The 21,796-nt window shown below is 54.1% G+C and overlaps 1 protein-coding gene across 2 annotated transcripts; it reads right to left on the bottom strand.

Annotated features, from left to right (window-relative positions):
• Positions 1–716: 716 nt before the first annotated feature.
• Positions 717–18,057, bottom strand: IRX5 (iroquois homeobox 5). 2 transcript variants are annotated; one of them, XM_066243805.1, is made up of 4 exons: positions 17,358–18,057; positions 15,884–16,289; positions 14,934–15,713; positions 717–831 (listed from the first exon to the last, which is right to left on the bottom strand). In XM_066243805.1, the coding sequence occupies exons 1-4, from the start codon at positions 17,604–17,606 to the stop codon at positions 767–769; spliced, it is 1,500 nt and encodes a 499-aa protein (XP_066099902.1). In that variant the 5' UTR covers positions 17,607–18,057; the 3' UTR covers positions 717–766. The 2 variants fall into 2 exon arrangements, with proteins under 2 accessions (XP_066099902.1, XP_066099903.1); XM_066243806.1 differs by lacking the exon at positions 717–831 and having other exon boundaries at positions 14,388–15,713; positions 17,358–18,056.
• Positions 18,058–21,796: the final 3,739 nt, after the last annotated feature.

The raw sequence follows: 21,796 nt of genomic DNA, 5'->3' as shown, positions 1-21,796 counted from the left end.
AGAGAGAGAGAGAGAGAGGCACCAACTTGTTGTTTCATTTAGTTGTTCCATGTAGTTGTGTTCTCATTGACTACTTCTCATATGTGCCCTGACCAAGGGTCAAACTCATGGCCTCTGGCATTCTGGATGGATGCTTTATCCACTGAGCCACCCAGCCACGACCAATGTAATTTTTTAATGGTTGATTTCTTTTTTTTAATCTTGGCAGAGCCTAAGTTATGAATACCATAGCACATCTTCAGGATCTTGTTAATTTGCGTAAGATAATGATTGGGAATTCCTGGAGGTTTTATTCCAGAACTCGGAGCCCTGCGAGTCCAGTGACGTGATGACTCGTTGGCCTGCTGCAGCCAGTGCTGGGAAGGATGACTGACTGACAAATGTAATTGATGGGGCAGTGGCGGTGATGCCAGGGCCATGGCTTTGTGGGGGGAGGGTGGATATCTACCTCAGTGCCCAACTGGATATCACTGGGAAGGCAGGAGATGCACAATCACGGATGCCTTTTAACAGTCTTTGGACAGAAGGTAAGTTAGGAAATAGAGTTATATATGATGGCTGGGCAGAGCAGGGAAGCAATGGGATAGAGAGGGAGAGGGAAGGAGAAAGAGGGGAAGCAAGAGGAGGAGGAGGAAGAGTGGGAAGAAGAATTCTGCATATTACGCACAATAGACTAAGGTACGCTGTTATGACAAAGGACCCAAAATCTCAATGGCTTAAAACAACAAAAGTTTATTTCTTGCTCACGGTCCATATCCATCGAGGGTCAGCAGGGGTCTCTGCTCCACGTTGTCCTCAGTCTGGCACCCAGGCTGACGGAACCTCCACCATCTGGAACATCATTATGGGAGGGAAAGAGAGAGAGGGGTGAATCATGCACCGACTATTCAAGAGCCCACCCGGAAGTGACACATAACCCCTTCTCCTCCCATTGCGTCGGCGAAGGAAGTCACATGTCGTCTCACGCACAGGGTGTGGGAAGTTCAGTCCTACCACATGTCCGGGAGGAGGACAACTGGGCAGTTTGTGAACAGACTTTATATGTACCTCTCAGAAGATCCCAGGATTCTGGGTCTGGAAAAGATTGTACTAATTGGGACTATTTGAGTCACAAAAGTAGAAGGTAAAACACGAACCACTTAAATCAAAGGGAATTTATTGCCTCACAAAACCGAAAATCCAGGGGTAGCTCTGTCAGTCTTCGGGCAAAGCTTCATCCAAGGGTTCAGAGTCTCTAAGGTCTGGTATCTTTCCATCTCTCAGCTCTGTTCCCTTCCATGTGGACTTTGTTCTCAGGTTTCATAGTCCCAGGGTTCAAGTTCAAGGGAAAAGAAGGCCTCTGCTTCTCTTGAATATTAATGACATCTTAGATCTCAACCTTACTGGACCAAACTGGGTCGTGTGCACATTCCTGGACCAATCACTGTATCTAGGGGGACAGACTGTTGGTCAGGGTATAGAGATGCTCCAACTCAGTAGTTTTCCAAGTGTTGTTTTGTAGGTATGCTTCAAGGGCTGCCTGCAAAGGCTAGGATAGGGCTCGTGCATGCTCCAATCTCCCTTTCAATTAGCGTAATTGTGCTTTATTTGTCATATATAGGTAGGATTTGATGTAAGATTTCTTTGGAACTAAAAAAAAATTTTTTGAGCTCCTCTGATTTTAAAAAATGGGGTGGGGGTTAAACATCACTGTTCTTTGATCCTACCTGCTCATTTTACAAAAGTAGAGATTGAGATTCAGAAAAAAGTAGATGTCTCCTTGTGTCTCATTGGCCAGAATAGGTCACATGGCCACCTAGCTGCAAGAGAGGTTGGGAAAGTGAGCATCTGGCAAAGAGGAATGGAAGTGTCTCAATTGGCCTAGATATAAATGGCTCATTCCCTAGGGCTGGGCACACTGCCGTTTTAAACAATGTTGGGGATTCCTTTATGGAAAAGAAGAAATGCAATGGCCTTCCACTGGAATGGACTCTTATCACCATGTTTGTGTCCAATTTTACAGGTGGAGAAACAGACTCAGAGATGAATTAAGTACCCAAGGTCACACAATTGGTAAATTTTGCTTATCCCTTACTTTAAACCTTTAGCACAAGAGAGGGGCAGAACTCTGAGGGAGAAGGCAGCTTTAAACCCAGACCTTTTACTATGGAGGTGTTGACTGTAGAAAGGTGGGGGAAGAGAGTGATAACCTGGCATGCCAGGTGAAGGGAATAGCATGTGCAAAGGCCCAGAGGCAAAACAGTAATGAGGCTCTACTGAGATCATGTATGTAAGACCTTTAGTACAATAACTGGCCTATACTAAGGGGTCAATAGGGTAGCTATGATTATTGACAACAAAATAATGATTAGGTAATATACTAACCCTTGAACTACATGATTAGCAACTTTTAGCAAAGGGACTCAGTGTTGAAATTCTCAAAGATCATTTATTTCACCATCAAGGTGGAGACATGGGCCTTATGACTCAGAAATATCAGATGAAACAAATTTCATTCCATTTAATTCAAGAAGCTATGAATTGTCATTCCTCCTGCTATGGAGATTGCTAATTATAAATTGATAGAGAGAGAGAGATGAACAGATAGTAAATCATAAGAGCTAAACATGTTTTCCCTGTTTGAAGTACTGATTGCTATTTAAAAAAAGAAAGAAAGAAAAAGGAAGAAAAACCTGTTCTCCCTCCACAAGCCCCCGCTTGTGTGACAGAAGTCCATGGTGTCACCTCTAAAAGTTTTCATTATTCAGCAGATTTCGAAATGAGTGATTGATGTAATTAAAGTTATTGGTAAAGAGAGACTCAGTTACCAAGGAATAGATGAGTCAGCAGAAAGTTTAAGTAATGAAATAATGTTCCAAGGAGTGATTCTTAAAATAAGCTCCTTTAAAAAAGAAAAAAACAACTCTAGACATCTTAACTATTGCTGGTCAGCAAAAAGATGTAAAGTACTTAAGAACCGGGGAACATATAGTACACAATTTTAGAAATTCTCAGATGGAATCACTTTCGATAAGATGAAACCATATTTATTGAGTAATAATGGTAAGAGCTTCCATTTACGGAGAGTTAACCATGTGCTTTGGTGAGCTCTGGCTTCCACGGTTTCAGTGACTCTTCACCCTCTGATGTTGATACCATATGATCCCTGTTCTCTGGACAAGGACACTGACTTGCAGGGAGCTAAGGTGTGTCCCCAGCTTGGCACAGCAGGCAAATGGCGCAGATGGGGTGGGATCCAGGTGGTCTGGCGCCAAAGCTCCCCTTGCCAATCACCACAGGTCCTAGACCTCTCCGTTTAGATTTCTCGGCCATTTTATGTCTCACTGATAACACTCCGGATAACAGAGTGCCGTCAGGATTTGAACTTCTGTCTGTCCCACTGCAGAGCTACTTTAAAATTCATGTTTTTACGGGAAGATACAAACAAGCACATTGCCTTGGGGTCCAGTCATTTGTATTCATTTCCACCAACATGTATTTGAAGACTCGGGGCACTCCAGGCTTTGGACACCATGTTGGTACTACGAAGATGACTGGGGAAGGGACACGGTCAGGAGGAGAAGCTGTACCCAATGCCACAGATGCCACTGGCTCAGATGGGCGCAGAGGGTGGGTGGCAGCTGAACGAGGTCTCTCGGGAGGATCTATGGGCCCCGGGGAGCGAGTCCATGTGAGGTGTGAGGGGAACAGAGGTGTCAGCCTGTTTCTGAAGTCCTTCCACTCGCAGGACGCTGGACGAAGGAAGGCAAGAGAGGCTGGTCGGCGGTTGAGGTGAGAGCAGGAATTGTGGAGGGAGGTGACTCCGGTTGGGGACATTCTGAAATTGAATTGCTTGGGGCCCTGGAGGCCGGAGCCATGCCTGATGTGCAGGGGGACCTCTGCAGACATGGCCGGCCCTCCAGGCCATGAGGGAGGTCCTGCCTGTAAGCAAGTTGTACGACTGTCTTCATCCAGGGAGAAGAGAGAAGGGAAAAGGGCAAGGGGGAGGGTGTTGACTTTGAGTGACGTCATAACCAGGAAGCCACCAGCCCTCCACTTACTAGCACTAAAGAAAGTTAGCCTGTGTCACTGTGGTGACTTCAAGAAGGAGCGCAGTGGGATGGGCATCTCCCCCTGTGAGCATCTGGAGAAAGTGTCAGGGGGACTGCTGAGGCATAATCTCCTGAAGGGAGATGGCACCTGCCCCTCAAGCCCACCAACCCTTTCTCCAAACTTGGCTCAGAGATGGGGACCCCAGCCCCTCTTCTTCCCATGCAGAGCAAAGGAGAAGGGCCAGAGTTGTTTGTGGGGTCAAAGAGCATATTAGGCTGTGGGTCTTGGCCTCTTACCCACTGAGAGTGACCCACAGGCACGAAAAGGGGGCTTGGGCCCCGCAGAACCCGGGCAGTGGGAGGACCAGCAGCGGAGCAGGTTTCTGAGTGGCTCCTGCCTCCCTAGAAGCACGCCTATGACAAGGATGAGCGTGCAAAGGATTAGTAAGAAAGGGGCCCTGCGGGAGGCAGGGTGCGGACCAGGAGGCAGCCGTCCCTGGCTTTGTTACTGACCAGCTCCGTGGTCTGCAGCAAGTTGCTTTACCTTTCAGGGCCTGTTTCCGTCTATGGAAAATGAACAGTCACCGTTTCCCATAGTGTGGTAAGCACATCCCTGGTGGGATGTGCTGTGATTGGGGGGTGGCGGGGAAGGGTAAAGAGATGCTCACAGGGCCCACAGGACTGTGAGGGCAGCCCGCAGAGCAACAGGAAGGGGCTCGGGGAAACCTCTCGGAACAACCAGGGATGCTGAGAGATGTCAGTCACTTTCAAAGCCCAGGGGGCCAAGAACTTCATCTAATTAACTTGTTTTTTTATAATAGTCTTCTGTTGATGGCAAGGGATACTAGTTTCTCAGTTACAGTCATGGTATAAATATTCCTTTCAAAATAAGCAAATGGTGACACAGTTTGAAAGAAATTGTTCTGTAAGTGTTAGTTTCTACAGGCAGAGGCTAAGACAAGAACCCGGGGGGGGGGGGCTCGGATGAGTCAGGTTTGCGGGGCACTGGGCAAAGCGAAGGCTTGTTCCTGGCATCTCCAGGTCTACAGAGCCTTCTCGGACATCCCTAGGTGTTCTAGGACCTGTCTGGCATTTTCCAGATTAAAGGGGAAATTTTAAAAGGCAAAAAAAAAAAAAAAAGAGAGAGAGAGAGAAAATAAGAAAGAAAAAATACATATGGGCAGAAACAGAACTGTAGCAACCAAAATAAACCAGACCGACTATTTTTCTGCCACACTCTTCGTGACAGCAAAGAAGTGGTGTTTATTCCAAATGAGCCCTTTCCTCTACGTTGCCACTGATCCACTCCTTTCTGTCATCCAGGAAAATCAGTCCTCCACGACCGAAGAACATCTGCACGATGAGTCTTCGGAAAAAGAGCCACAGGGTTTGGATTTAGATGCCAGCTACAAATAGAGGGCAAACAAAACTAACAAACAAACAAAAAAAAACCTTGTGGTTTGGATGTTAAAAAAAAAAAATGCGGTTAGTCTGATGTCAAGCCGCGTTAGCTGGGAAGGTGTCTGGGGTGTTCTGGAGCTGGGAGGGTATTTGGAATCTAGGCTAACAGATGTCTCGCTCTGCTTGAAGGATGTCAAGATGCTGTTCCTAAGGGCCTGTGGGTTCCCTGGGGGACAAAGCCACTGATAGTTCTACAGAAAAAATAAAAAATCCCCAAGGTGACGACCATGGAGACCACACAGTCAAGAAAAGGATTGAGGTGGGGAAAAAATAGTCAAGCTGAGACATGAAAAAAAAAAAAAAAAAAAAAAAAGAAGAAGAAGAAGAAAAAGAAGAAAAGAAGAAGAACAAAGAAATTCAGATAAATGCATGAAAGGCCCATAATTCAGGAACTTGCCCCCAACTCAAATCTTTGTTTGGTAAGAGTTACTCTGTAAACTGATGGGCAAAGGAACATTAATTTTTGCTTATGTTGTGGGAGATCATTGGGAACAGGCGGAGACTCACTTCCAACAGGAGCAATGAGCCTGTCTTCTGGGAGAGCAATTATTTAGGGAAGGACACCCTCCCCGGCAGGGGTGACAGTCCCCGCGCCTCCTTGCCACTGAGTGTCTGGGAGAGAAGGCGCCTTCTCAGCTCTCCCCTCATCTGTACCTCACACATGGAGTCCGGAGGGGGCAGCCACGCTCTGGCAGCGTTCCGGGAGGGCTAGGATGTGTCTCAGCCCAGCCTAAAAATATCTCCCCTGACAGCCTGTCACAGTGTGTGAGACTCCACCATTATAAATTCATTCCTCTCTCTTAAGGCATTTTGTTTCTAGGAGTTCTCTGTTCATATAGAGATATCCCAGAGAGCTTGGATTAGGGGTGGCGGAGGGAGAAAGCCCAGAAGCCCAGGGGTCAGGAGACCTGGGTTTCCCATTCGGTCCTGCCTCTAAGGCTCACTGTGCGAGCTTGGGCAAGTCATTTCCACTTCCTGAACCTCAGTTTCTCCACCGAGATTATAGAAAAAGGAAACAGAGATAGACCAGGGAAGACATGGTGGTCAGAGAGCTCTGAGACCTCTGGTGTCGGGAGGGAGGATGTGTTCGCCGTAGGGTTTGCTCTGGACCCTGAGAACTGGCTACTGTTTGACATCAAGGCAATGCCACCATCCCCATCCCCTGAGTGCACAGGCCCGAATCCTCGGATGCACCCAGAATCCCCGTCCTCTCATCACGCACACCCAATCCATCAGCAAAGCCTGTTGAGACTACCTTCAAAATACAACTTGAATCTGACCAGTTCTCCCCACCTCTCTGGCTACTTCCCTGGTCCCAGGCAAGATTACTTACTTGCTCCTGGGTTCTCTATCAGCCTCCTAATGGGTCCCTGCTTCTACTCTTCCCCTCCCAAAGTCTCAGATCCTCATACTTGACTTTAAGTCATAAATTGGATTCTGAAACTCCCCTCAAAACCCTCCCTCTCTTCTTCTCCGTTTTTCATCATAAAACCCAAAGATCTCACCAGGACCAACCAGGACCTATAACCTGAACCTGGCTTTGCCTTGGCCTCATCCTCCCTCCCACAAAGGTCTTGCTGCTGTCCGAACCTGCTCCCACCTCAGGATCTTTGCACATGCTGTTCCTTCTGGCCAGAACTCTCTTATGTATCTTCATGGCCTTGTCCCTAACTTTTTCATGTCTCTGGTCAAATGTTACCTCCTAACAGACCTTTCCCAAACTGCCCACACAAAATGAGCATACTCCCTTCTATGTCCTTACCCTCCTTAATTTTTCTTCTAATGTGTATCACCTGGACATGATAATAAGCCATTATCACGTTCATTTGTTTACCTTCTGTGTCTCCTCTAAAATGTAAGCTTCTGGAGGGCAGGGACTCTGTTTTGTGCATCTCAGCATCACGGCGCCTAGAGCCGTGCATCTGGAATATTGTATGTGCCCAGTTAGTGTGCCTTGGAGTCAGGGAAGGGAACAGCTGAAGTGGAACTGTACCTAGTGCAGGCCAGCCTTGGCATTCCACAGGAAAGATCAATGCCAAGGTCTTTCCTGTGCTCTGTTCCATCAGGACAGTGCGTGCCAGGGAGTCAAAGGTATAGTGATTGTTGGGAGATTTGCGTGGGCCTGTGGGTACAGGAGGTGTGAGGTAGGCAGGGTAGGCCAAGAATCCCGGCTGAATTTATAAGTTCATAAGGGCTGCAGGTCTTGACCAGAGGAAGTAGCTAGAGGCCCTCGTGGACAGATTTCAAAAGTCAGGAGCCTGCATACAAAGGGTGGGTTATAAAAGGAGAAGGCGCTCTGGACTGTCCTGGGAACTAGCCTGATATTCAATTCCAACCCAAGTCAGGTCCAGTTAGCACACACACACACACACACACACACCGCCCCGAGTTCAGCTCTGGTCAAGTCACTGCCCTTACTGCCTTTTCAGGCTCCCCAGTGTCCTCCCACCAAGCCCAGGGGGCAGCACATGGCCAAAGAGGTGGGGGGGGGGTGTGTAAGGAACAGCAGCCATTCCTACAGGACCCTCCCCCCACATCAGGACCCAACCCCTCTGTTCCCCACCCCTCCCCCCACATCAGGACCCAACCCCTCTGTTCCCCACCCCTCCCCTGTCCCTATCTCCCACCCCTCCCCTGTCCCCAGGCTTCGGCTACGATCTCCAATGAAGTGAGGTCTTAAGACAGCATGACCCTAATAATTATATTGAACAACTATATGCCACCCACTAGGATTGTCACAAAACCAGGCCCCCTTTTTAGAGATGGAGGCACTGAGGTTCAGAGAGGTTATTTGATCTGTCCAAGACACACAGCAAGTTGCAGAGGTAGGGTCGGGGCATCAAGACCCAAGCACCCAACCAGGAAGCCATCGTGTCTCTGTGACCCACGTCTCCATCTCCACACTGTAGGGGGTGACCTGGTCACACTCGAGTTCCATTTTCTGTGAGTCTGAGGCCCACGAATAGTCCACCGCCCCTCTCTGGGCCTGCAACCACAGGAGAGCCCTGGCCTCTCCCCAGGACTGAGCAGCCAGCCCGCAGGGGGCGATGGTGGCAGAGCTCGAAACTGCTCTTCGAATCCTGGCCAGCCAGCACAGAACAGCTAAGGTCAACGAAAGCGCTCGGGGCCATGGCTCGGTGCTAGGGGAAACCCTGGTAGGGACTGAGCCCTGGGAGGCCAAACCCCAGCTGTGTTGAGCGCCACCGCCAGGCCGCCGGTGCGACTGGAGCTCGCCAGTCCTTGTTTGATGAGCGGCGGCCAATAAATTCATTAATCATCATTTTATGCCTCATCAAACCCCCTCCAAGCCCCTCCATGGGAGTTACACAAATTAGCCCCTGAAAAGACAGTAATTTCAGTTTAGCGAGGTAAGTGCTTTCTGATGGGCTCGGCGCACAGAGCTCTCCCGACAAGCCAATTCATCAGCGCGTCGGGTAGGGGGCGCGGCGGGACCGCCCTGCCCAGCCAGGTCTCACCGGCCCGGCCTGGTCCCGTCCTGCCCCACCCAGCCATGCCTGGGGGGGTGGGGGCTGCTGGGCCAGGGTCTCCACTGAGGGTGCCCTCTTTGCCTGGCTCCTTTGCACCCATCCTCTGGCTGTTTCATCTGGCCTCTGACCCTCGCCCACACCAACCTCCTCCCCAGTCTTTCTGAGCGGGAGAAACTTCGCGGGAAAACCGAGGCCCAAAATTGGGGAATGAACTTGAGTGTGGCGGAGGCGCAGGCACAGGCGCAGGCGCTGGCGCTGAGGTTCTGAACTCCAGACCCGGGGAGGAAAGCGTCAGGAAGCCCTAATGTCTGAATGTTGGGGTTCCACCATCCCTTGACATTACTGAAGGGCTGTGTGTATTGAGTGCGGACATTATTGGGGGGTAGGGGATAATCTGTGGTTTCCTGACGATTCTGAAGAAAGCCCAGGTTCCAAAGGAGAGCCACCTGGGAATAGAGAAGGGGGGTTCTTCGGTCTAAAGGGCAGCTCCACAGGCCCCTGGTGGCCAGGAGTGGGTACGCGCCTCGCCTTTTTCCTGGCTCTCCAGTCTTTCTCAAAACGCCATCTGGAGTGAAAGACAACGCCTGGGGTCTTCTAGGAGTGGGCCCGGCCGGATCGACTCCTGCGAGAGGGGTTGGGTAGGACAGCAGAGGGGGTCAAGCCGGAGAACGTTGTGATGAGGGGTGAGGGGTTTGCAAGCTCGAGGCCCACGCCGCGCCTTCTCACTTTCCTGTCCTAGTGCAGAGGGTCCCACAGGGATCCTACCCGGCGGGCAGGGCCCATGCAAAGGAGGTCGCCCAGGAGCCGCAGCTCAGGCTGCTCGGACCCGCCAGCGCTCTGCGGCGGCCGGGAGCTAGAGCGCCGCGCAGCGCCTTCATTAGCTTCTCCTCCACGCGGCGCTGCGTGCCTCGCATGCCTCGGAAAATAAGTTAGCAAAAGGGGAGCCGTTTATCTCTTTTATCTTGGGGCCTGATCCAATTAAATAAGTGCACATTTACATTTGCATCCATCAGGCGGGAGCGCTGAGAGCCCGGGGTTTGCTCCGAGCAAATAAAAGCAGATTTCACTGGGAAAAGTGGCGTCTGGGCCCGCCGGGCTCCTCCCGGCGCTGGAAACGAGCGCGGCCCGGCCGGCGGCCTTGGGGATCCAGGGCTGGGGCCTGCGGCCAACAGGAGACCAGAGACTCCCATAGCCCTGAGGGGCAGGCCGGAGCCAGGGGTGCAGCCAGAGCTGCAGCGCGGCCCCGAGGCGATCCCCTGCTCGTCCACAACCTGGGCCACGCCTCGCGCCGGAGACCCAAGTCGCATTTAGCGCGCAAACGAAAAGGTGACCACTTCTAGTCTGGTCACAAAAGGAGACCCGCAGGGTGGGTCTAGGGACAATCCTGCAGCTTTAGTCAGTTTGAGGGGAGGACAGGCGACAAGGTCCTAGTCAGGCCCGATTTTTCTCCTGTTCGGTGGTCAGATGGCGGGGGATGGGAAGAGGCACACCGAAGGCGCCCCCGCATTTACCCCCCAATATCCCTGCACTAAGGGGAGGCCAGTTGATACTACCCGTCGGCGCTTCTGAAGGGGTGAAGGGGGACGCCCGGATAAGCACCTCCTGCCCTGCCACGTCGACCTCATTAAAGGTACTTTCGAAATACGAGGGTTTGAAGCATTGGAGGGAAGTTCTATTTTGTTTGTTCGTTGTATTTTCCTCCTCCTACAGATGTCCAACTCACAGGCCAAGAGACAGAAACGGCCTTTAGGGGCAAGGTTGCATCTAGACTTCATACACACCGAACCGCAAATTAAACAAAACTGCGCGGGATCCAGAGCCCTGGACAGCAGAAACGCAAGTGCAGGCGCCTGGAGCGGTGCGGGAGCACGGGGCCCTGCTGAGGACGCACACGGCCGCGGCCCCACCCGCAGGCTATTTGCCGCGGGCATATTTCTCTAGAGCCCGCCGCCTGATTTTCTAGAATGCCCAACCCGTGGGGGCGGGGGGTGTCCGTACGATCAAAACCATTCCAATGCAGGACCTACTCTTCGAATCCCCAATGATAAGTGGGTCCTGGGACCCAGGCCGCAGCGAGTGGGGTGGTGGAGCAAAGGTTGACCCGCTTGAGGTTCTGAGATAAGGTACAGCTGCGGATAGGGGCATAGCCGGGTGTCACCTAACTCCTCCTCTCTGCGAACCGCGCGGCGCCCGGGGACCGGTAGGCGGCGCCCTTCCTAAACTGCATCCGCGTGCGGCTGTCTCCTGGGAATGCAATCATATTCCTTTCACTTTGGGCGCTTTGCAAAGCGCTATTCTGTGCCTCTGCGGAGTTGGCAGCTAGTTGCAGGGGAAAGGTGAGCTGAGAGACAACGCCCGTTTTGAAACCGCACGACCGATGACACCCCCCCCCCCCCCCCCCCAACACACTGCTTCTATGCTCCAAGAGCTTCGCACATAGCGCGCTGGGAATGAGCGACCCCTGAGGGCTTTGCAAACCAGGAGTCCTCGATGCAGGCCCCGCACCCAGGCCGGGGAACATTTCAGGCCCGGGCACTTCTATCTCAGGAGCTTGGGAAGGAAAGTCGTCCTTCCGCAGCTTCTCCTTAGTGCCCTCGTAGGCACCCTCGGGGACTGACTGGCCTGTTGGCTCCTCACCGCCAAATCCCAGGAACGGATTCCTCCCCACACAGAGGGGTAAAGGAAGGAACCCGCGCCGTTCCCTGTTTGGCGCTGCCTCTGGGGAACTGACTGCATAGCCTCCACTCAGTGACCCCACGGCTTCTATTGTCACAGATTAAGCGCCGCTTAGTTCCTAAGTGCCAACCTAGGCTCTTCTTAGGGGCTGGTACCAGTGCAGCCGAGCGCAGGTGGCAAAGGCCCGCGCAGCCCCGGCACCGAGGTGTTGTAGGCACTGCCTCGCTCCACTTCCGCGCCCCAGTCCCAGCCTGACGACAAACCCCGACCCTGGCACTCGCCGGAAGTTGTCCTCCAGCTCCTCTTAGGCGCATCGCCTTCGACACGGCCAAGTGGAGGCCGGAGGAAACTTGGGACCGTACAGACACGCAACTACTTCTAGGATTAAACGCCGGAGACATTTCCCTAAATGCCCGAAGCTCGATCTGCCCGGCAGGCCGACCCACACTGGAAAGACTCCAGACACTAGAGAAACCATTAGCCACCGACAACCCAGTTCTGCAAAGGAGCAAACCCTAAACTTCATTGTAGACGAAGTACGCAAAGAAAACGTAGACCCTGCAAAGGCTGAGCGCAAGAGGGATGCGGGGAGGAGGCGACGACTCGGGCACCATCCTTCCAACCCCGGGCGGGTTTGCTCCCCAGCCTCGCATTGCCCCCCGTTGCGGAGAAACGCCGCGGGCGCCCGGGTGTGCGGTTCCCGTTCGCAGGCAGCCCTGCGGGCGTTCGCTTCTCATCCCTGAGTCTCGGCAACCGGACTGGGGAGGCCTGCGCCGCGCTATTTACATATTCCCGGGAACACAAGGCGGCCTGTAATTTTCTCTTTTAAATCTTTGGGCAAGGTTTAGGGCCAGGGCTTCCAAAACCCCACAGAGTTGATATCGTCCTTAAACTCTTTCTTAAGAGAAGAGGACTGGCCTATTCTTCTGACTTTTTTAGAAGACAAGGTGACTCCTGGGGCTGCATATTTAACGGCTGGGGGGGGGGGGCTGGGGAGCTGATTGTGAACCAGACTGGGGGTTGGTGGGGAGGGGTGGGGCGCGAGGGGGTAGGGCAAGTCATCTCTGGAATTCAATTGTTTAAAAAAATCATTTATAATTAAAGGGACAAAATAAAATACGATCGTCTCATGCATATTTAATCATTCACACGTCCAGCTTTGAAACCATTTTCCCTGCGTGAATTTTCTCACTAACTTAAACTCTGAAGTAGACTGCTGTTGGGGGGGGGGGGGGGCGGGGCGGGTCTGGACAATGCTTTCAAACGCGTTTAAATTCGGATAAGCTAAAGGAACCCCGTTGCAGCTTAAAAGGAAAATAGCAAAAATCAAAACTCAGATGAAAGTTTGGTGTGTGTTTAAAAAAGCAAATAGGGTTAAAGTCATCTCGAGTAGAAATGCAAATCAGTGCATTTTGATTTAGCCTAATTAAACCGGTGTTATGTGCAAACACATCCTCTCTACACTCAGGCTTGAGTTTAATAGAGCAAATTAATTCTCCTCGCTAAACTATGTGTGTGTGTTTTTTTCAGTAAACCCTCCCCTCCCCCGACCACCGAAAATTTCCCACGAAATAAAACCCGTCCGCAGTTCCACCTCTTCCGCGCAAAATGGAGACGCTAGCACCGACAGCGCTGGCGGGCCTCGGGCGCAGGGCCGTGTCTCCTTTATTTGGGATTGAGACGCATTCTGACCTTTCATTTTGCGATAAAATATGTGGGATTAAAATCAGAGTATAAAATCTCAAATATACTTTTGTAGCTATTCGAACTCTTGAATCTAGATGGAAAAGCGCTAAAGCCACAAGCCTGATTGAATGCACAGATGTCTCATTATCTAGGCAAATTTCCTCGAACTTTGTAAGGCCACTTGTCCAAATCGGGGCCCGAGGCAGGGGCGGGGGGAGCTCTCCCGGTCGGTTCGGGGCTCCCTTCGCTTCCCTCAAGCTCCTGTGGCGCTCCCTCCCCCACTTCCGCCCACTCTCTCCAATCTCCGACTCTGCAAAGTGCATGCTTGAAATTCAGGACAAGTGTGACACCTACCTGTGAAAGGGGGTAACCGTCCCCTCGCCGGTCCCACAGTCCCAGACCCACGGCTGCGCGGGCATCAACGGGGCTGCTTACCATCCGCACCATCGCGGATAGAACATTTACTAACTCAATCAAATCCAACGAAGAGATCAATGCCCAATTTCGAAGGGGTAGAGAAGACCGTGATTTGGGAGGGCCTTCTCCTTGGCACCCCCTAACGCTTCCCGCCCGCATTAGCCCAGGCATCTTTGAAATAGTAATAAGGGCTAAATCCGGCATAAAATCGAACTCATTAGTAAAGTTCACCAGCTGATTGCTTTGCATAAAACACGACACTGATTGGAAGTAATTAGGTTAAGCGATGGGGCTTCGGTGGTTCGTGTCTCTAGCTGCCTTTGCCATCTTTTCTCCCTTCTGGGTAGACACTTGAGCCCCCATCCTCCTTCCTGCCCGGTCCAATCTCCCCCCCCCCAAGCAGCCCCGCACCATTGATCCAAGCCTGCATTGGGGCAGGGCCCTGTTCCCCCGGGGCTTGCAGCCTAATTATGAACCCCTGGCACACTGAGGTTCTATGGAACCTTTCATTCCCCACTTAGAAAAAAAGTTGCAGTTTGCATCTTTTGTCCAAGGCGATGGACAGTTTATTGAAGCTTCTAAAAAGTAATGAGTGGCTCTGATTATGTTAAAATCTCTTTTAATTAAATATTTTGCATTTTACAAAGGCGGCTGCAGTTTCTTTCACTTTTTAAATCTAAGAGTATAACTTGTTTCCTTTCTGTAATAATACTTTAGCTCATACCCAGAAAAATCAATAGGTGTAAAAAATTAAATTAAACTTGTATCTTTAAACTATGAAACAGTTTTTGGGGAAACACAAATGTATATACTTATATTACAAAAAAACCCATTAAATGCCTGTACAGGTGTCTTAATTTCATAATTTACTTCAAAGATATTGAATTATCAATTTAAATACAAAATGCTACATTAAATATACAGAATAAGATTTAATACAAATCCTTTTTTTAAATTTTTCTTTGTGGTTGGTTAAGACATTTTTTTGTATGTGTGGAGATGTTTACATTTTTATGTCATCCATCTCCATGAACTATAAACTTTTTAATAGGAGGGGTCGTGTTTTTATTTCTCTCTTGTTGATGGAAAAATAACTGCCAAGGCCATATTTTTTTTTTTTAATAAATTAGGAAAGTCCGGGACCGGCGCAGCCCGCGTTAAATGTCGGACATACCTTTCTTCAATTCATAGGGAGAGTCTTTGCACAGGTCTAGCTGAGACTGGCTCCGCAACATTTTCGGGTCTTTAGCCAAAGCGTCCACTCGGTTCAACACCGTCTGGTTTAATCCATTGAAATGCGAGCCCGGACCGGTGGTGGGGCCTGGCCCCGGCCCCGGGTGGCCGTGAAGGTGTCCGAAGGAGCCATAGTTCGTGTAGCCAGGATAGAAGGGCGTCGTGTAGTAGAGAGGCCGGGACAGCACCGTCCCGCCTGGAAAGGGACACTGGGCTGAGGGCGAGCGCGCTGGCGCCGGGGCCGGCGACGCGCGGCTGCCTCCCAGAGACTGCCCTGCCACGGGCCCGGGGCAAGGTGGGCACGGAGAGCCCTCGCTCCCGCCGCCACCGTCCTTGACCTTGTCCGAGGAGGTGGCGATCTCTGCCAGAGACCACAGTTTGGGCTTGGCTAGCACCGCCTGTGGCGGCGGCGGCGGCGGCGAGTGTATGACCGAGGGCGCGCCGGGGCCGGGTGGCAGCTCTCCCGCGGCTGGGTGCGGGCCCGGGGCCGGCGCGCCCGAGGGGTAGTGCGGACCCTGGTCCTCGGCCAGTCGCACCGCCGTTGGCCCCGCCGGGGAGGGCCCGCTGGCGCGAGGGGGACCGGGCAGCGCGTCGAGGCGGCCCTCGGACGGCGACTCCTTAAAATCCGAGTCGCTGAGGCTGCCCTCGGTCTCCTTGCCGGCAGGAGTGGCCGGCCCCTGGAGCCGGTCGCAGCCCGACGTCGCTTTCTGTTCCGCTCCTCCTGCGAGCAAAACACAGGCCGTTAGAGGCGCTGAGGCCGGCGCGGCGGGGGCCCTGTCCCCCCCGCAAGGCAGAGACTCCAGCCCCCACCTCCAGCCCCCACGAGACCCGCGCCAGCACCCCCTTTTCGGCTTGTTCCCGTTCAGAACGCCCCTCCCCGCGTCCGCCAACCTGCTTCCAGGCCCTCGGGGTCGCCCTTGTCCTCCGGCTTCTGGAGTTCGTCCTCGTCGTTCTTCTCCAGGTCGATGTTCTCCTCCTCCTCCTCGTCCTCGCTGCGGTTCCTCGGAGTCCACGTCATCTTGTTCTCCTTCTTGAGGCGCCGGCGCGCGTTGGCGAACCAGGTGGACACCTGGGTGAGGGTCATCTTGGTGATGATGGCCAGCATGATCTTCTCGCCCTTGGTGGGGTACGGGTTCTTGCGGTGCTCGTTGAGCCAGGCCTTGAGCGTAGCGGTGGCGTCTCGCGTGGCGTTCTTCCGGTACGCGGGGTCCCCGTAAGGGTATGAGCCGAGGGGCGCCGCGTACGGGTGGTACCCCAAGGACCCTGCCATGCCCGGCGTGTGGTCGTAGGGAGAACCCTGCAGGGAACAGGCGGAAAGAGGGTGAGAGTGGGGCAGGTTTCCCACTGCCACCTGGGCGACCGAAGCACACTGTCCCTGCGATCCGGGGTCTGCGGGTGGCGAGGCCCGAACTCCGGCCTCCACTGGGGTAAGGCTGGCAGGCACAGACTCAGGGGCAGCCCCTCCCCCTCCCCAGAACGCAGCCAGAGCGCCCACTGCTTAGTCCAGTGCTTCGGGGGCGTCTGAAGGCGTCCCGGCCTCGGCCGTACCCTGTAGACCCCCGTCTTCCCGGGCAAGTCCGTCCCCGCTGCGCAGAGCCGACCACCACCGGCAGGCCCTCCACCCAGACAGAGGCCTGGGCGGCTGCGGCGACTCTGCGCTCAAAGCCCGGGGTGGCTGCACGTTAGGCTCAAGGGAGGAGAGTAAGGGCAGTCGAGGCATTTCCCACTCTCCAAAGAAAGACGAACGAAAAGCTAAGCTTTACCCCGACACTCCCACCTCTCAAAAAAACGTTACCCCAAACCGAAGCCATGGCGCTTTTCCAGAAAGTGCACCCGGCCGAAAAATCCCGGATGCACCGCAGCTCTGCCGACTTTTCAGAAATTTAATACCTCCAAATCGGATTGCGAAGATAGGATTACGGATTTGCAACATTTTGGAGGACTAATTAAAGGCGAGGCCAAACACATTTACATAGATTTAGCATGCTTCTGCTCAAATTTCAGATCTACTTCTTTTGAACTAGTTTTCCAAAATGGCAAAACTTAAAAAAAAAAAAAAAAGATAAAAATTGCAGGGCGGCCTGGACCTCACGTTTAACCAAACGCTGCTCTTTAATTGCAGCGACCTCTCCTCCCAAAACACTTTCCGCCAGCTCAGCAATCCGAGCAAGACGCGGTTCTTCTCTCCGAGCAACTCCGGAGCCCGAGCCCGGGTGAAGCCTAGCGAGACAATCGCCAAGTTTGCAGGGACCGTGAAGCTTGGCGGGGGCGGTCCGCGGTGGCGCTGAGGCCCGTGTCCCCGCAGCGCCGGCCCGCCCCGCGCGGCCCCAGCGGCCCTCGCCCGCCGCGGCACCCGCTCACTCACCACATACGAAGAGAAGGCGGCCGCGGCGGCCGCGGCTGGGTCCGCTCCGTACTGGAGGTGCGAGTTGTAGCCCGGCGAGGGCGCCGAGAAGGCGGTGGAGCCGGCGTAGGGCGAGAACGCGGAGCCCGACGACGAGCGGCCGAGTTCATCCGTGCGGGGCCCCGAGATGACGCTGGTGCTGTACGCGGGGCACGAGTAAAGCGCCAGCGAGGCGGACGGCTGGTACAAGTAGCCCTGCGGGTAGGACATGGCCACACACGGGCATGGGGCGCGCCGCGCCGCGGCCGCCAACGAGCCGGGCGGCGCCCTGCGAGGGCGGGCGGGCAGGCAGGCACCTGGCCTCCGACTGCCCCGGGTCGCCGCTCCTCGGGCCCCGGCTCCGGGGCTCCGGGGCTCCGGCTCACAGCAGCTCCTCGCTGGCTTCCCGCGCGCCTCCCGCTGCGACCGCCGAGCCGGTTCCTCTGAGCGCCTAGCTCGCTCCGGCTGGGTTCCCCTCCCTCCCTTGCTGCTTTCTCTTTTTCCCCCTCGCTCTTTGCACTGGGGGGCTCTGCTTTTGGCTTCGCAAAGGTCCTGCCAAGATGCTAAGTTAGAAATTGAGGATTCTGACGCCTTGTGCGCGCTTGAAGCTCCTCCTTCCCGGGGTGTAGTCGGTGGTTGGACTGGCAGGAGCCTCTGGGCGGCCGCAGCCAACCCGGCCGCCAGGCGAGCCTCGCCCTCTCCCTCTTCCTCCCCGGCTCCCTCTCCCGCTCGCTGGCGCTCCCCTCGCCCCTCCCTCGCGCCCGCCTCTCCTCTCCAGCCCTCCTCTTCACCCTCCTCTTTTTCTCCCCCCCTCCCCTCCCCGTTCTCTCCCTCTCTTCTCAGACTCTCGAGCGCCGGCCCCAGGATGACAATCACATCCCAGGAGCGCCGAGCTCTTCCAACTTTCCTCCTTGGCTAAATCCGGGTAGAGCGGCAGTTCCAGCGCACCGCGGGCCCCGGTGGCGGGTCTGGCTGCTCCGAAGCGCAGAGAGAACGAGGTGGAGGACAGCGCGTCGGCGAATGCTCTGCTCTCTCCTCGCCACAGTAAATCACGGAGTTAGCGGATTTCTTGTTCGCCAGGAGACCTGGGCTCCGAGTTGGATCGCCGCTCCTGGCTTCTCCCCTAAGGCAGGGAGCCCGAGAACGAAGATCCGGAATGAGAGTTCCTGGGAAAGCCTGATGAATGCATTCGTTCGGGACGCAGGGAGTCCGAGTTGACTGTCCCTCTCCGCCAGCAGCAGCAGGTGGGCAAGAGACAGGCCCTGGACATCTGCAACTATTGGACCCGTCCTTTTTCCCACCAACTCTCCTCCAGACTGCGAGGAAGGAGACAGTGGGGGCCCGGGACGTTGTGGGGGTAGGAGAAGCTATAAACCAGAGCTGCTAGACGGAGAAGCAGCTACAACGGACTAGATATCCGGACCCCACGCCCTCTCTCTACCTGACCCATACCTCGCTGCCTCTTTCTAGGAGCTTTCCATCCGCAGCCCGCCCCACTGAGGCTGCTGGCGGTGACGGAGGATGTGAGTCCCCTTCCCTTTCGTACGCGCTCTCACACTCGCCCGTGCTCCACTGTAAACACTCCACAGAGCATTGCCCAACCCAACCACTGTTTGTTCAGCGAGGCGATAACAGGCAAGCACACACAACTGAGTCACAAGCAGAGCCGTGGCCCACAATGGCCACACAGTTAAAGAGTACAAAACAGACCATCTGCGGGTCTTTCCACCCCGTGCCTCCACAAGCCACAGACGGCTCGATTTCAGGGACAGCCAGGGGCGCTGGTGAACCTGGACAGGGGCTGGCACATTGTTAGGCACTCCGCTGAAGCGCAATGTATCAGGGGATTTGTGCCTTTTATAATGGGGTCACACGCAAGCCGAAGCACTACTATACACAAAGTGCTCCACAATGACTTTGACAGGCAAGATCCACTTATTTCCTGAACTCGGGCCCCCGTACTCAAACCCACTAAGCACACTCGTACCCGCTCGGCAGCGCGACTTCGCGCACGCGCGCTGACTCCTCCCCTCCGTCAGCTTCCTCAGGCTCCGCCCTTCAAGCGGATATTCTCCGGGACCCTTTCGATCCCCGCAGCCTTTTCTCTCCTTGCCTAAACCTCTAATTGGACGCTGGCCTCCACTGACTCCGTCCCCCGAAGATGTGAGCCCGCCTCCCTCCCAGTCACTGTGCCGAGGGGGCGGGGCTGGGCGGGGCGTAGGCGCGCTATTGTCATGGAGACGGGAAGCCAGTGGCAACGGTGGCGGGCACAGCCGGGCTGCGGCGGCTGCGAGCCGTCCGAGAGTGAAGCGAGGCCGAGCTGCCCCGACAGCCTGACAAGGAGCGAGCGCGGGACCGGCCAGCGGCGGCTTCTCAGGCAGCCCCTGGGCGGGGTCCTCCCGGACGCCGCTAGGCCCGGGCGGTCGCAGGGAGCGCTTCGCGGCGTCCCCGCCCTGCTGTCTTCGCTCCCGCCTCTCGCGGCCCGTCCGCTCCGCAGCGACCGCCCTCGGCTCCGCCCGCCGCCGCCTCGGCCCCTCGCGGTAACGGTCGGTAGCGGCCCGCGCGCGCCGCCCGCCGGGGGCTCGCGTCGGCCACGAGGGAGCGTCCGCGGCCCGCGCTCCCGCGGCGCCAAGAAGAGGTGAGCCGTGCGCCCGGATGCCGCCGGGACCGCGCCGCGTCGCGTCGCGTCGCGCCCCGACTTTCCGCCCCTCGAGCCGCGTCCGCGTCCCCTCGTGAACCGGGCAGCCGCGGCGGTGCGCCGCCGAGAGCCCGTGGGCAGGGGACTCGTGAGTGCGGGGCTGGCCAATCCTGGTGTCACCGACTCCGGACGGGCGCGCGTGGGTGTCTCCCCTCCATCCACGCGCGGCGACTTCACCCTCTCGGCTCTTGTGCAGGATGATGATGCCCGACCTGGAGCCATAGAGGTTTGTGCCACCGAGAACCCGAGTCTGTCACACCGACCTCATTGCATCACCCTGCCACCCGGGGCCGCTGGGCTCTCCCCCCGCCCCCTTCCTCCCCGCCCCTGTTACTTTACTGTCTTCTTTTTGCTGTCAGGGACTGGAGAGAATCCTGAAAGATATTGAAGCATTTGGAATTTATGGTTCCGTTGCTGTGGTTGTCACCTCCGCTCTATGTCAAATTTAAGACTCATTTCTTAAGGATGTCTCTATTTTCTGCTTTATTTGCACATTGATGGCTCTCCACCGCGCGGCGTCTGAACCAGACTGGCGTTAAAAGGCGGACGCGGAGCGCTGGCCATTAGCAGGCGGACGGGCTTCAGATAGCGTCCGGTGGGTTGCCTCCGTCTTCCTGCGAACGCTTTCACGTTTTTGCCGGTAAACAGGAGGTTTTTAACTTTTTATGTTGGTAGTGGTGACTATGTTACACCCCTCCCCCCGCCCCTGCTTTGTCCCCCTTTATTCATCATCTTTTCCGTTTGGGAACCGGCTTGTTAGCAGTAGTTTCCCTGGGCTGTTGTCACTGAAGCTGTCGCCTCCAGCAGAGGTGAGAGCTTTCTCCCCTTTCAGGTTACCAAGACAACTCTTTTTTGGGAGGGGAGGGGGGGGTTGCTTACTATTGCATCTTATTTATCTTTCTGAACATTTTAGCTCAGACTAGGGATCCGTAAGTCTTGATTGTTTGTGATGGCGGGCTTTCCATTTTCTAATTTTAGGGCTTCCCCAGGATTTATTGGTCTGGCCTGTCGGCACCGATCCAGTCTGCATTATAAAGCTCTTAAAATTTAAAGCTTTAAAGTAAGATCCACAATTGTATGGCGAAGACATGGCCATGGCCCTGGAGCTGGCTCGCTCTTCGAGTTTTGGCTGCACGGTTGTCATTGTTTAAATCAAGTGCAAAGGAAGTTACTCCTGTTTATTTAGTGTAATAACTGTTTACAGTTAAAACTTTAAAGACCCATAAAAGTAGGTCTGCTGTATTTTGAAAATGTTATCCTTCTTGTGGAAGAGACACAACACCCGACACTAGGAAGGGCAACAGATTGCTTGTGTCATATCACTTGGCTGTTTTGGAGTGTACTTAAAGGATTATGATTGATAAGGCTGTCCTACCAGAGAATGTTGACACAGGTGTGCATCGTTATCTTAATTAAGATCCTGAGAAAATGTTGTCTATAAAACGGTGACATAAGAAGGGCGGCATATTTTTTGTACAATTTTGCTTCTGGAGAATTTAATTGCACTTGAAACCTGCCTTTGAGCTTCCAGATTTTGTGAGCACTTTGGCAGCACGAGTTTGAGAGAGAAATGATAGTTTAATGTTAACTGTCCTGGCATGGACTGATACTACTTGTGGCTTTTTTGGCAATGCCTTTGTCGGTTTCCTTTGTGCTCTATCTTTGCCGAATAATGGTTACTAGTTTAGACAGAAAAGCATAGAGCAGTATATTAAGCAAATGT

This window comes from Saccopteryx bilineata, chromosome 9 (assembly GCF_036850765.1).
Source record: "Saccopteryx bilineata isolate mSacBil1 chromosome 9, mSacBil1_pri_phased_curated, whole genome shotgun sequence".
Taxonomy (NCBI): Eukaryota; Metazoa; Chordata; class Mammalia; order Chiroptera; family Emballonuridae; genus Saccopteryx; species Saccopteryx bilineata.
The sequence above is the reverse complement of the archived record's forward strand: the minus strand, read 5'-3'. Positions and strand labels throughout refer to the sequence as shown.